General features: G+C 40.3%; 1 protein-coding gene across 5 annotated transcripts in view; it reads left to right on the top strand.

Moving 5' to 3' along the window:
* SHROOM4 (shroom family member 4) overlaps positions 1-12,086 on the top strand; it is a 218,319-nt gene extending 206,233 nt beyond the window's left edge. For 4 of the 5 annotated variants that reach the window (XM_016153262.2, XM_016153264.2, XM_016153267.2 and 1 more), the window contains 4 exons: positions 2,638-2,787; positions 3,674-3,854; positions 7,179-7,448; positions 8,484-12,086. In XM_016153262.2, the coding sequence (XP_016008748.2) occupies positions 2,638-2,787; positions 3,674-3,854; positions 7,179-7,448; positions 8,484-8,753 (871 nt within the window). In that variant the 3' untranslated portion in view covers positions 8,754-12,086. The remainder of the gene's footprint in view (positions 1-2,637; positions 2,788-3,673; positions 3,855-7,178; positions 7,449-8,483) is intronic. The other variant, XM_016153263.2, reaches the window with a different exon arrangement.
* Positions 12,087-14,252: the final 2,166 nt, after the last annotated feature.

The raw sequence follows: 14,252 nt of genomic DNA, 5'->3' as shown, positions 1-14,252 counted from the left end.
GGTTGGGTGCTTTATGCCCTCATCACTCCTTATAACACCGAAGAACATTCTTTTACTCTTCCACTTTCTCCATCCCCAACCCTGTATATAAAGAACATGCCTGAGACTTGTTGCCATTAGAAGTAGTACCTTGTTATCGTGTCTTTTACTGACAGGCAAATCCTTTACTTGGCTATCTGGAGCTAGTCAAGGTTTTTTAGCCCGAAGTGCCACAAGCACAGCATTTATAGGGCCTTTACCCCAGAAATCATGAGAATCTCTTATCAGATCACAAGCGGCTACTTCTCAAGCTGTCCGTCTAGCTGGGGAGCATTCTTATTGTAATTAGAAAATATCTTATGGAAAGTATCTGTGATTATTACCTTTCACAACAGGGAAGGTGACTTAGCACATAACTGACACTTAATATTTAAAAGAAACAATAAATAAATGAATAAACGTTTATTAAGCATTTGCTACATGTCAGACACTGCTAGTCATTTTATATCCATTATTTCATTTAATCCTCCCAATAGCCCTATGTGCCATTATTATCCCCATTTGACAGATGAGGAAACTAAAGCTGAGCAAAGTAAGGGACTAACCAACTTAGAATTGCACAGCAAAGATTCAAAGCCAGATCTGTCTGACTACCAAACCCACGCTTATTTTACTATCCTAAGCAGCCTCTCTCTGAAAGATGTTGTCCTTATAGTAGGCCAGGACTTCATAAGACCCTCCTGTAGGGCAATGTGTACCAGTGGTAGTAGTTGCATGCCCCTGTCAGCCTCCTAATTCTTCTTCTTTTATGTGCCTCTATTCACCTTGGCATAGAGAAGGAAATTGCTATTACTACAGATCTTGTAACTTGTTCCAGAGATTTTTTTTAATGACTATGGGATGTGAGGAAAAACATTTGTTTGCCCTGGCTTGTGGCTGCAAAAAATCAATGATAGATGCTTCTTTGAGTGATAGAGATTTAAGGAATAACATCGTTCCCAACATAGCTAATATTTTTTTCCTGCTTATCATGTGCCAAACATTGTTTATAAGCACTTTTGAATATTGAGTGGTTCAATCTTCACAACAAACCTATGGAATAGATACCATTAGTCTTTTGTTTTGTTTTGTTTTGTTGATGAAAAAAGTGAGGAACAGGGAGATAAAATAACTTGCAGAAGATCACAAGTAGCCAAAACCCAGGTAGTCTGGCTCACTGTGCCCATTACATCATCCTAGGATCTTTCGGCTCCTCAAGAAGATCCTATTGAAGATCCTAGGAGAGCACAGGGTTCTAACCAGAATGAAGTGACTGTTGTAAGGAAGAATAGTGTTAGGGGCAAGTAGATGTGTAATATTTTTAATCTAAAATGCAAAAAAAAAGATGTGCTAACATCAGCCAAGTTAACCCATATTATCTCTGTAACCCACATATTATTCAGTTACAAAATGAAGTGACACATTTAGAAGCAGGTTATTGGAATTGTTGAGTGTTGGTTAAGTTCAGGTATACCTTGCTTTATGGATTCTTTACATTTCAGTGCTCTGTAGAAGAAATCTGATGTTTGCTTTAATGTTCATTATCAAATTCAGATTATGTTCTCAGATCTGTAGCCCCTCCCCTATTAATGGAGATTATGAGAAAAGGAGCCCTAGAACATAGTGTCTAACATTATACACTATAATCTGATACAGGGCTGTGTCTGCTGGGGAACTGAGTCTCTAATTAGCACACCATTTTAAAAATCTATTTTTATTTTTTCCAGTTTTATTGAGATATAATTGACATACAGCCACATCCTTTTTTTTCAATTCCATACTTTCTTTTGGCACTTTGTGACTCTGAATTCTCATATATGCCCTAATATTTTTCTTATGGATAACAATTCTCTATTCTACATGTTCATATTCCCTCCAGAGTGTTCTCTTCTCTGCTAACATATAGATATAGTCTAATCAGAAAATTCCTTACATGCAGGGTTTTATATGATATCGGATTGTCATTTTGGGAGTATACCATAGTGGCTGAAAGCGCAGATTCTGGAGTTAGGTTACCTACGTCTAAATGATGGGTCTGCCATTTACTGTCTGGTGACCTTGGGAAAGTCATTTTACCTCTCAATGCTTCGTGTTTCTTAACTGTAAAATGGTTGTCATGAGCATTAAATTTTATATTTGTATCTATACGCACACTCCCATCTTAGCAAAATTTTGGGACATAAGTAAGTACTATATGATGTTAGCTAGTAGTGTTCTTTTATCAGTGTTATTAGCTTATAAAACCTACATGTAAAATGAATACTTAGGATGATGAATATTGGCATGCTTAAGTTTCTATTGTGTGATGAATAGGAGACAGCACACTATGAATCAGTAAATAGCTGTGGAGCATTTTAACCATTATTTTTGACCTTTATCTAAGAGCTGCAAATAGCTGCATAAATGACTAATGAGTATCTCCTATTTTTCCTTTCAAACAGCTAGAGGTTAGCAAAGGGGCAGTGACATAGACAGGTAGAAAATGGGGGTGGCTGGTAAGCAACAAGAATATAGTGGGGGTGGGCCTCCTCTTTGCATAAATAATGGGGGGAATTATTTGCCCCTGTGTCCCTGAAACCTGACATAAAGCATTCCTCTTTATTTCCTTCCTCATGCCAGCCCAGAAGTCTTGATGGCAGAAGAATCCAAACCCAAGCCAGCATGGAGCCAAAGCTACTTCTTTCCTGAGGAGCAGTTCTCTTTAATGGGCTGGGGCTCTGAGAAGCAGCACCTCAGCCCCACGGGCTTCAGTGAAACCAAGACAATAGGGTCTGCTGATACACTTGCCAAGCCTCTGGGTGCCACTGGTTTCATTTCCCCCCATTTCATTCTGCAACTATGAAAGAGGCTGGGGCCACTGGGGATATGACAGAAGTGGAGAGATGCTATCCCTTCTCAGGCTAAGAGCTTGCCCCATAGCAGGCAGTCTCAGAAGAACTCATGAGAGATGTGGAGGGTCATGACAAGTCCCCCGGCAGGGGTGCTAACCTCAGCCTCCAACATGGTGACCACTGCTGAGGTCATGGGTGACCTCTTTACTGTGGGACATCCGCAGTGGATGGGGCTGTTTCAAGCAGGAGTGGTACTACCTGGAAAGAAGAAATTATCAGAGTGTACAGGAAAGCCATAGGGTGCCTTCATAAGCAGGCAGACTTGATAGAGCTGGGGTGGGGTAGGGGTACAGGATGGATAGGAGGGAACCAACAAGTTTGGAGGGCAGGTAGCTAAAGTCTCAGATCCATTCCTACCACCTAGCTCCTCCCTATACTAGCCCCTTCATATACTGGGACCATGAACCGAGGGGAATCATTGATGATAAGAAGCCCAGAACTTTAGGGGCCTGTCAGTTTTTTTCCGGGTTTTAGTGGTGTGTCCATGACCAAACTAAATTATCTCTAAAGAAGTCCTCGTAGCTGCAGAAGTCAGGGACAAAGAAATAGCCTTCTAAGTACTTATAATTGGCCTTGGTTTGGCTTCTAGATAGCCTTCATGTGGTCTGTTTACATTTGAACAAGTATTTCCTGGTCCATTATTTCCTTATTTTACAGCTCTTTGGTGATGCAGGGTCCCATTTTACAAACGGAGAGACTAAGGAGCAGAAAGATCAGCAGCCTCTCAGCAGAGGAGCTCAAATGGTCATTCTTTGTTCCCACAGACAAGAATTTCAGCACTTCTCACCTCCTCCAGGGGGCCCAGTGATCCCTACCTCTTACTCAGCTTATTACAATATTTCTGTGGCCAAGGCAGAGCTGTTGAACAAGTTGAAAGACCAACCAGAGATGGCAGAAATTGGCCCAGAAGAAGAGGAAGTTGACCATGAACTGGCTCAAAAAAAGGTGAAATTTTTTTATATACCTTAGAAATTTTCAGCATTTAATTCAAGTGTTTCTGGAGGTCAATCTGCATATATGCTCTCCAGAACATCTTGGTACATTCTTACATTTTCAATATGGAAATAAAATCATCTCTCTGGGTTTCTCACAAATGCAACTCCAGTCTCTTTTTGATCAATAATAGTAATAACAGTAGTAGTAATCATAATCATAAGTGCAATGTCTGTCTAAACCTTAAAACTTCACAAGGTAGACATTACCGTCCCCTTTTTACCAGTTGATAGCACTAAGTTGCCCAGGGTTACAGACTAAGTGGTAGATCTCAAGACTTTAAGTCAAGACTATCTGACTTTCTATTGGGCTATCTTTCTGAAATAAGCCAGCCTTGTTATCTAACTCACTCCCAGGACACATCAGAGATTTTGCCAGTGAGCTCTAACCAATGGCAATCATTGATTGTATTTTCCATGTAACTTTCTGGGAGACAGAACAGACTAAGAAAGAAAAGGAGAACTTACAGACTGGTAAACTTTAGTATTTGTTTGCAAAGATAGTCAATAATCTCTTTAAAACACCAAATAGATAAATGGAGATGTTGTTATTCCAAATCCTCCCCTTTCTTCCTCTAAGTACCACTAGCCTGGTTTTCTAATCAAATTCCTGCACTACACATTTTATTTCATAAACAACTGGGTTTTCACGGCAACCTCGAAGGCCCAATTTACCACTTCATAGACATCTAAGCTCAATGTAAATTGCTCATCTGCCCATATTTATCATTCAGGACATGACCTGTAGGGAAGCTCAAGGCCATTTACAAGAGACTTCCCACCGCTTTCCATTCTGAAACAAAATGTCAGGGAAATAATTGGAAGCATGGTGGTATCAAAGTTTTATTGATTGAGATATCTGCTTCCTTGGATTCTATGTTCTCTGAGCATGACAGAGCTGCTCCTGCCTTACTCAGAACCTTTTTATTAGGAGAAAACCTAATAAAATCTGACCAGAAAAAGAGAGAAATGATCAGAAATGGCAAAGCACAGAACAGCAGATAGTGATTTGAAGTGATTGTAAGGGGGCTGGGACGTTCTTTCTCTCTGAGGAAGATAGGTAAGGAATATCACCAATTTATAATCCCTTAGAAAAGTATCTCTGCTCTACTCAAGTTTTCAATGACTCCATAGCTCTATCCACTACCCTTTCCCCGGGCCTGAAGTTCAGGTTACAAAGCCCAAGTGCCAAGAAACAAAGGGCTCTCTCCACATTTATCCACTTTAGATCTGTGGAACCTTACAGCTGGGGTGGGCAGGTGTTTTTCCAAGTTGATCATTTGGCCCCCAGCCTCCCTTGTTCCTGGCATAGATTTTTGTTTGAAGAGCAAGGATAGAGATATAACTGGGAGCCTCTTCACATCTAATTTTGTTGCCTCATTCATATCATTGATCTTTCATTTCCAATGGGTTTTGTAATTTTCCTTAAATGTAAACCTATTACACTTCAGACTAAGATCATGGTGATCTGAATTTTAACCATTTCTGAAATATGACAACAAAGCCTGGACCGAAAGCAGGCTTTCTTGGTCTTGGATGCCTTGGACATCTCTAAATAAAGTAGTAGAAAGGAACACACTCTAGAAAACTACAAGACTATGGCCCTAGATTGCCTGGACTAGAATTATAATAAAACAAATACCAAAGCATACTTCCTATATGCAAGATGTTATTCTAAGCATGTAATATGTATTAACAAATTTAATTCTCATAACAACACTATGAGATAGGTACTGTTGTTATCCTGTTTTTTAGGTGGAGAAATTGAGGCACAGAAAGGTTGAATTACTTGCTCAAGGTTACTCCACTACTCTGTGGCAGAGCTGGGGTTCAAACCTAGTTAGTAGTGGTAGTAATTAATAATAATATCTAGGTAATAATAATACCAACAATACTAATTATAATAACAGCAGCAGTAAACATGTACTGAGTGTTTAATATGCCAGGCACAATACTAAATATCTTATTCTTGATTTAATTTAACACTACAAGAATGGGGGGTGAAAAGAGAGGAGGCATTTCTCTAATTTACAGATGGGGACACAGAAGTTTCAGTGGGACTGGGTATCTCACCCAAAGTCACATAGTTTCAAGGAGGTAGAATTGGAATCCAGGCATCTCCAACTCCAAAACTTCATTCCTACCACACCACCTAGCTATGAGTACAATCCCAGAACTGGTTACACCTATAGGGGGCACAAATCAGAAGATACAGGCAGTGCTTCCCTTGAGGAGCTTAAAATCAATAGTAGGAGAGGGAATAGGAGAACACACATGAAAGTGAACAACTTCAAATTGTACTATGTGCTTCTAATTCTAAAAGACTAGAGAGTTCAGAAAAGAAAAGAGATCATGAAGAGGAAGACTTATGGTGGCAGGATCTTTCCACAGAGAGGGTAGGGGGCAAAGCTAGGCTCTGAAGAAAGGATGAGAATAGCCAAAATGAAAGAAGAGATAAAGAGCAGATAGAACTGCATATGCAAATCAGGGACACAAGAATGAGTGCTGTGAACTCAGAAGAGAGTGAAGAGCTAATCCTGACATGTTCCCAGTGAGATTAGAATGGTAGAATGGGGCCAGACTGAATAAAAATAGCAGCCAGTTTTTACTGAGCAATTAGTCTGTGCTAAAACCTTTGCACTCATTATCTCATTGAAGCCTTATTACTATTCAGGGAAGGAGATACTGTAATCACCCCAATTCTGCAGATAAAGAAAGCAAAACTCACCTAAGGTCATACAGCTAGTAAGTGGCAGAACTAGAAGTCAAACCTAGTCGTTGCAACTCCAGAACTCATACTAGTATCTAAAAGGCCTCAAAAACAAAACTGAGGGGGTGAAGATCTAACACAGTGCCAGGAACATCAAAAGTACTTAAATAGATACAAGGAGAATGAATGAAGCAATAAGCAAATACTTGGTGACAGTGCTTTTCCAACCTATGTTCTCACAAGCATTCCAGTTCCTGTTTATTAAATAGTCTCGGTGAGTATTTATTTATTAAGTTACATTTGGCATTAGCCCATGGGTACTACTTATCTAATGCTAAGAAGTTTAATGATGACAGAGATTCCTCCTAGATCCTAAGAGATGGAAGAGACGGTACCTGTCCAGGAAACTGGAATTGCTCAAGACTTGCTCAGGTTTCATCTGTTTCCAGTGACTAGGGTAGAACATACCATCTGTTACTTGGATTCCAAAACAGAGGTTACAAGCACAGATCAGTTTCTGTAGGTCTCCATCCTCATTCTTTGTCTTTTCCTGTTTGTTTCTCCTAGATACAGCTTATTGAAAGCATTGGCAGAAAACTTTCTGTCTTGCAAGAAGCCCGGCGAGGATTGCTGGAGGATATCAGTGCCAATTCTGCCCTTGGGGAAGAGGTGGAGGCCAACCTGAAAGCTGTCTGCAAATCCAATGAGTTTGAAAAATACCATTTGTTTATCGGGGACCTCGACAAAGTGGTCAACCTATTGTTGTCACTCTCTGGACGACTGGCCCGCGTAGAGAATGCTCTCAACAGCATGGATTCAGAGACCAACCAAGAGAAGGTAGAGTTGATGTCTCTAGGTGTGGAAGGAGGGGAATGCGATCTGTTTCTTCTCAGAACTCCCTCTTTCAAGTTTGACTAGTCTGGGAAGCAGTAGAACATAGTGTTAAGAGTGTAAGCACTGGTTTTTTAGTGCCTTGAAATTCTGGCTGTACTACTAATTAGCTGTGTGGCCTATGGGCAACTTGCTTAACCTCATTCTGTCTCAATCTCTTTAAAAATGGGGTGAACACACTGCCTACCTCATGAGATTTTTGAGAATTAAATTGGATAATCCATGTTAATGACTTAAAACAGAGCCTGTAACAGGGTAAACAGTGAAATCTGTGCTAGCTGCCAGTAGTAGTAGGAATAGTAGTAGTAGTAGCAGCAACGGTAATTTAGCTCCTCTTTCTCCCTCTCCTTCCTCTCCCTCTCCCTCTCCTTTTCTCATTCCCTCCCTCTCCCCTCCCCATCTCTTTCTCGGAGTTGAAGGGGAGGTCTCACCAAGGAATTGAGATTGGATTGCTGTCATTTCCACAGGTTGCATTACTCTGTGTAGATTCCTGAACCAAAACTGTGTTACCTTGCCCTATGCGAGTGGTTTTGGATACAAATCTGAATCTACAATAATAGTCACATATGCATGCACATACACATATAGCTACATATACACACATACGAACACCCTCACAGAGATATACACCATTTTGAAAGCACTGTCACTGTGATAGTTTGCCAGATGGAAGGGGCCAGAGCTGACTTTGTTAGATCATTTCCCTACCCCAACCCCAGTGATGGTCCATGGATTAAAGAAAACTTAGAGTTGGAAAGAGGTGATTGCATATCCCCCTTTTTAGAATCACTGTCATATAATCCTCTGCCTGCTACAGTAAAGAAAGGCTTTTGTATGAAGGTGGACTCCCTGCCAGGAAATATAGGATTGATTGGTTAGCAGAGTGGATAGTTGCTTTGTGGCAGCACCCTTGATGGAGTACTGGGTTAGGCGGATGACTGGTAATTGAAATGGCCCTTAATTGGTCTTCTGCCTCCCCAGCTGGTGCTGATAGAAAAGAAGCAGCAGCTGACAGGGCAGTTGGCAGATGCCAAGGAGCTGAAGGAGCACGTGGACCGGCGGGAGAAGTTGGTGTTTGGCATGATCTCCCGCTACCTGCCTCAGGACCAGCTCCAAGATTATCAACACTTTGTGAAGATGAAATCTGCTCTTATCATTGAACAGCGAGAGTTGGAAGAGAAGATCAAGCTCGGAGAAGAGCAGCTCAAATGTCTCAGGGAGAGCCTACTCCTGGGGCCCAGCAATTTCTAATTCTAGCAGCGGACTGCCCACACCATCCCGCCCAGCCACAATGGGAGGTGCTTTCAATCTTTGTCGGCAGTTTATTAGCAAGTAGATAGCAGTTAGTTAGAAGTTCGTTCCATATTCTCTACCCTGGATGTCTCTCACTGCCCCTTATACAGCACTGCTCCCAACCAACTAGGAGAATCCAGGGAGGCCCCAAGCTTCTACCCTAGGGAGTAGAAGCAAGAAGTAGAAGCTGTATCAGGGCATGATCATACAACCACACTCTCCACAGTTTGTACAGCAAGCACTCACCATACACAGAACCAACAGAGCAGTTCCTTTATTCTTCTTTGTACTAAAACACCAAAGACATCATGCACTCACCATCCACCCACACCATAATCAGCCTCTCAAGGCTCAGAGAGAAGCTGCCCATGAAGTTCCACTCTTCCCAGAGGCTTATTGCCTAGCCATTTCCCAAAGAGTTTTGATTGTCTTGAGGGCATTTGCCTATTGAATTTCAGAACCTCACTCAAGTTTTGCAGTGTGAAGCAGAGAAGGAGGAATTATACTTAACAGAATGCAAGCAAAGGTTGGGGATCCCCGGATGCCCCACTGGAAAGAGCTAGGTTTCAGCAAATTGGCTGCATCCTAATCTTCCCCAGCATCTACATGAGAGGGAAGAGTCCCACTCTCAGTTCTGGCTAGTATGGCCCTCCTCCTGTCCTAAGACTGTGGGCCTACCACTTCCTGTTTAATCTTGCCTTTTCATTGCCAAAGGTTACAGGTGCCTACTCTAAGGGCTTCACACTATGGGCCATGAATAGCTCTACTAAAGCTGATTTCCGCATACATGTTTTATTATTGGGGGGGAAGGGATTCTTATTGTTATATTTTAAATGGCTTTTGATTTTATTTATTTTCATGTTTTATTGTTTTTTTCTTCTTTTTTAACTAATAAGGCAAGAAGAGGGGAGCTGGAGAGGAACAATCCCAGAAGGAAAGCATTTTCTGCAGATTAGCTTGAATTCACCATGCTTAAGCAAGCAGGTTCCAAGGCCTTGAATTCTTCCCACCATAGCTAACAAGTGTCTTAGAAAGAATTTCTCACCTTGAATTGTGGCCTGGCTCTATATTTTTCTTAAAGTCTAGATGACCATGAGCTTAGCGTTCCCCAACAGGGTTCAATTTTTTCTTACTTATTTTTCTTGAAACCTAAGTAATCTGAAACCGACAAAGGTTCACCTATTTCTCTAGTCTCCAAGGTAAGGAAAGGGGAGAGGTGAGCTCAGGAGGATTTCATCTATCTGATTGCTTTCTCAGTCTGTAGCCTGGCTCAGGGAACCAGGTAGCTGCCAGGTCCAGCCCCCAGAGCAAATTATAATTCAGCCAGAATCTGAGGCACACAAACAACTAATGCTGCTGCTGTTGCCAAGGCCCTGACACTGGTAGCCAGCTTCTATCCTGGAAAAGCCCTCAGGTGGGCAAATGCTGGAAGGGAGTTGTGGCCTTGTTATCCACCTCAATTACCTATTCCTTGCTAACTGGGGTCCATGCTTGGTGTTGAACAGCCCCACTCAGCAAGCCCTGGTATCTGTTCTAGTTACAGCTGTATTCTTCATGGTTGTAGAGGTTAACTGTAGCAACAAGGGTGCCTCATTCAACCAAACAATTTGCCAAGGAACTTTGCTGCTGCTACAAATACTTGGTCCTAACTTCCATTTCCTCTTCATTGTATTTGGAAACAATGAAATAATCTTAGCCAGCAGGGTGTCCTGAGGGGGGCCCTTGCTAAGCTCTGTATACTGCTGCTGTCAGAACCACTGTAAAAATTTCAACCTGCCACTTCCCCTCAAGGAGAGAATTCTACTTTATTCATAAAGGCTGATGGCTTATAAAGGGCTAGGCTTATAGAAAACAAGATTGAGAAAGGTTAAGGAGTGCTTTGAATGTAAGCTGTGGTTGCCATCTTTTTTTAAAAAACAGGCTCTAGGACAAACAATAAGGAAGTTGAGATGTCCTGTATTGAGGGGATGAGGGCAATGTAGTCCAACATTCTAACATTCTTTTTTTGGCTAAAACAGCTTTTTGGAAAATAAATGCCCAGGAAAAAAGAGTGGTCCCTCACAGGCACCATGGTCATAGTCTGAGTTTTTCTAGTCAATGGTAGATTGCTTGTACCTTAAGTTTATCATACTAAAAGTACTATTGACTGTTATTTTTGTCCTTTGTCTCACCTCAAATTATTCTAGAGCCGAAATAAGAACACAGGATGCTCATTTTTATACAGAAGGACAGTTTTCAAAGAACTTAATAAAATAACCCCAAAATTATTTTGAGCAGTGAAGCTTGGCAGACAAAGGTGAACTACTAAACAGGCACTGATGCCCAGCACTGCTGACATGGCAATCCCATTGTGAGTGACAGTACAGTAAAGCTGTCAGTATTACTTGAGGTGTAGTGTCTCTCCCCTGTTCTCATTTCCTGGGCTCTGCCTGGGGGGTAGCAGTTTGGAAGGCAGGCAGGCCAAGGGATTTCTACAAAGACAATTATTGGTCTCAACTTCTGCCTTCTTCCTTCAAATACTTATACAGGCCCCAGTGGGTAATAGGTAAGCCCAGAGGCTGATATATAGAGAGGAATCTGTGCAAGAATTACTATCACATATCCCTCCTAACTCCCTGCTCCAAGTACCCTGTGTAATTGAGTCTCCTTGAGTTCTTCCACCTTCAGACTTAGCCAGGGTATAGCAGTAAATGCACAAGGGGAATTCTAGAGAAAGAGACAGAGACACTGAAAATAAAATCCTAGCATGGGAGAGACCGGAAGTAGAAAAGTAGAGAGGGTGAAAGATAAAAAGTCTCTTTCAAGGCCAGGTTGAGTTTCTGTTTTCCATTCAACCTCATGTACTAAAAAGCTGTCCAGAGGCACTAGATCTGCAACCATAACCCCAGGCTCCCGGAAGTTGCTGCTCTGCTAGTAGCAGGTTTCAGATGAAGGAAACTGCATACATTTTGGCCACTTCTTCCTATCTGTAGCTTGGTGATTCCCTCTGTCTTTGCCAAAGGAGTTATCTATGCCAATAATATTTCCGTAACAGCATATTATAGTCTTTGAAAATTAGTAGGTCTTTAGAGGGGGATGGGGCAGGGGGCAATTTCTATAGATAAAGAACCAGTGTTGTACAACTGTTGGGGATCATCTATCCCATGTGAAGCTATTATTTTTCTGAATATTATTGTTTTTTCACTTGTGTCCTCCACCACTCCCTTCTTGGCTGACATTTGATATGCCTGCCTGATTGCCATCAAGGGTCATATTTCAATAAAAGGTGCTAAGGACAAAAAAACTATATTATTTCATGTGTTTTGACTGAGGTGATGGATATCCCCTAATATTCTGATGAAAATTATTGGAAGGTAATTTGCTCACCTAGCCATAGTTCTTCATAGGTAACCACATGGCTAGAACCTTACCCATATCCTTAAACCCTTAACCTGGCCCCTAAGGGATAGCATGGATACTATACCATTCATTATCCCCAGTAAATAACTTAGAATTCAGGAATAGTCAACACTAGTTGTAATCCCAAATGTAAACCTCAGCAGTATACAATAATCCAGCTCTGGATTCTATCCTGATCAGAGGTGAGCCACTTTCTACACTTCCTCCAATCATGAGTTTTATCTACTATTATCTTCTACTTGACATTCCAGTCTCACACCTTCACTCTTAGCAATCTAGAAAGCAAGGTCCTCGCTGATCAGCTCTCCAAAATAACCTCAAGGTATAGACCCAAATGCAATCCTGGCAGCATCTCTGACCCCGAAAAGCTTACTTTTTTTCTGATTCACACATTGTTCATGTCCCATCTGATCTGCTCCTATTCCAGATATCCAGTGGTAGAGTAGAAAGAGCCCACCTTGGTACTAGAATGAACTGTGTTAAAATTCTGGTTCTGCCAGTTAATTTATGAACTTGGTTATTTGCTCAACTTCTGAGTTCATTTTCTTATCTGTGGAAGGAAAACAATAACATATATCTTGCAGGGTCATTGCGGCTTAAAAATAATGTATGAAAGCCACCAGCTATCTACTGAAAAGTTGTTATAAAGACAGAATCCCAGGCTCCATCCAGCCCAAACCCACTAAAAAAAAGTCTGCATTTTCCTTAGATTCCCAGGAAATTCATATGCATATTAAATGTTGAGAAGCACTAATCTATTTCAAATATGCTCAGTACATGGTAACTAAGTATTGTCCTGATTTACTTCATTCTTTCCATATCCCAAATATAGCCTTACTAACACCTAGATGAATTCAGCAAGGTTGCAGGATACAAGGTTGATATATCACTTGTATTTCTATATACTAGCAATGAACAATCTAAAAACAAAATTGAGAAAATAATTCCATTTATAATAGCATCAAAATAATGAAATACTTAAGAATATATTGAACAAATGAAGTGCAAGTACACTGAAAACCTCAAAACATTATTGAAAGAAATTTTTTTAAATCTAAATAAATGTAAAGACACCCTATGTTTATGGATTGGAAGACTTAATACTGTTTAGATGACAATACTCCCCTAATTGATCTACAGATTTAATGCAATCCTTATGAGAATCCTAGCTGGCTTCTTTGCATAAATTGGAAAGTTAAACCTAAAATTTATATGAAATTGCAAGGGACCCAGAAGAGTTAAAACAATCTTTAAAAGCAACAAACTTGGAAGACTCACACTTCCTGAGTTCAAAACTTATTACAAAACTATAGTAATCAAGACAGCGTGATGCATGCACAAGAATAGATGTATTAATAAATGGAATGGAATTGAGAGTACGAAAATAAACCTTCACATTTATGGTCAATTTTAAATAAGGGTGACAAGACAAAATAGAGAAAGAATAGGTTTTCAGCAAATTATGTGGGGACAACTGAGTGTCTACATGGAAAAGAACAAAGTTGGACTAATTCCTTACACCACACACAAAAATTAACTTTAAATGGAGTACGAACTGAAATGTAAAAGTTAAAATCACAAAACTCTTAGAAGAAAACATAGTAGTAAATATTCCTAACAATGGGGTAGTCGGTGATTACTTAGAACTCCCAAAACACAAATGACAAAAGAAAATATAAACAAGTTGGTGTATATCAAAATTAAAAACTTTTCTGCTGCAAACAATACCATTGAGAAAGTGAAACAACAATCCAGATACTTGGAAAAATATTTACATATCATATATCTAATATTAGACTTTTATTCAAAACATATAAAGAACTATTAGTGCAATAATAAAAATAGCTAATGACAAATGAGCAAAGGGTTGGAATAGATATTTCTCCAAAGAATGTATGCAAGTGGCCAATAAGCATTGGGAAAGATGCTCAACATTAAGGAAATACAAATTGAAACCACAATGAATACCATTTCATACCAACTAAGATGGCTACAATAAAAAAAGACAGACAATAACAAGTGTTGGTGAGGATAGGGAGAAATTGAAACACTCATATG

This window comes from Rousettus aegyptiacus, unplaced genomic scaffold (genome assembly GCF_014176215.1).
Source record: "Rousettus aegyptiacus isolate mRouAeg1 unplaced genomic scaffold, mRouAeg1.p scaffold_m13_p_9, whole genome shotgun sequence".
Lineage (NCBI taxonomy): Eukaryota > Metazoa > Chordata > Mammalia > Chiroptera > Pteropodidae > Rousettus > Rousettus aegyptiacus.
This window is presented reverse-complemented; position numbering and strand designations above follow the sequence as displayed.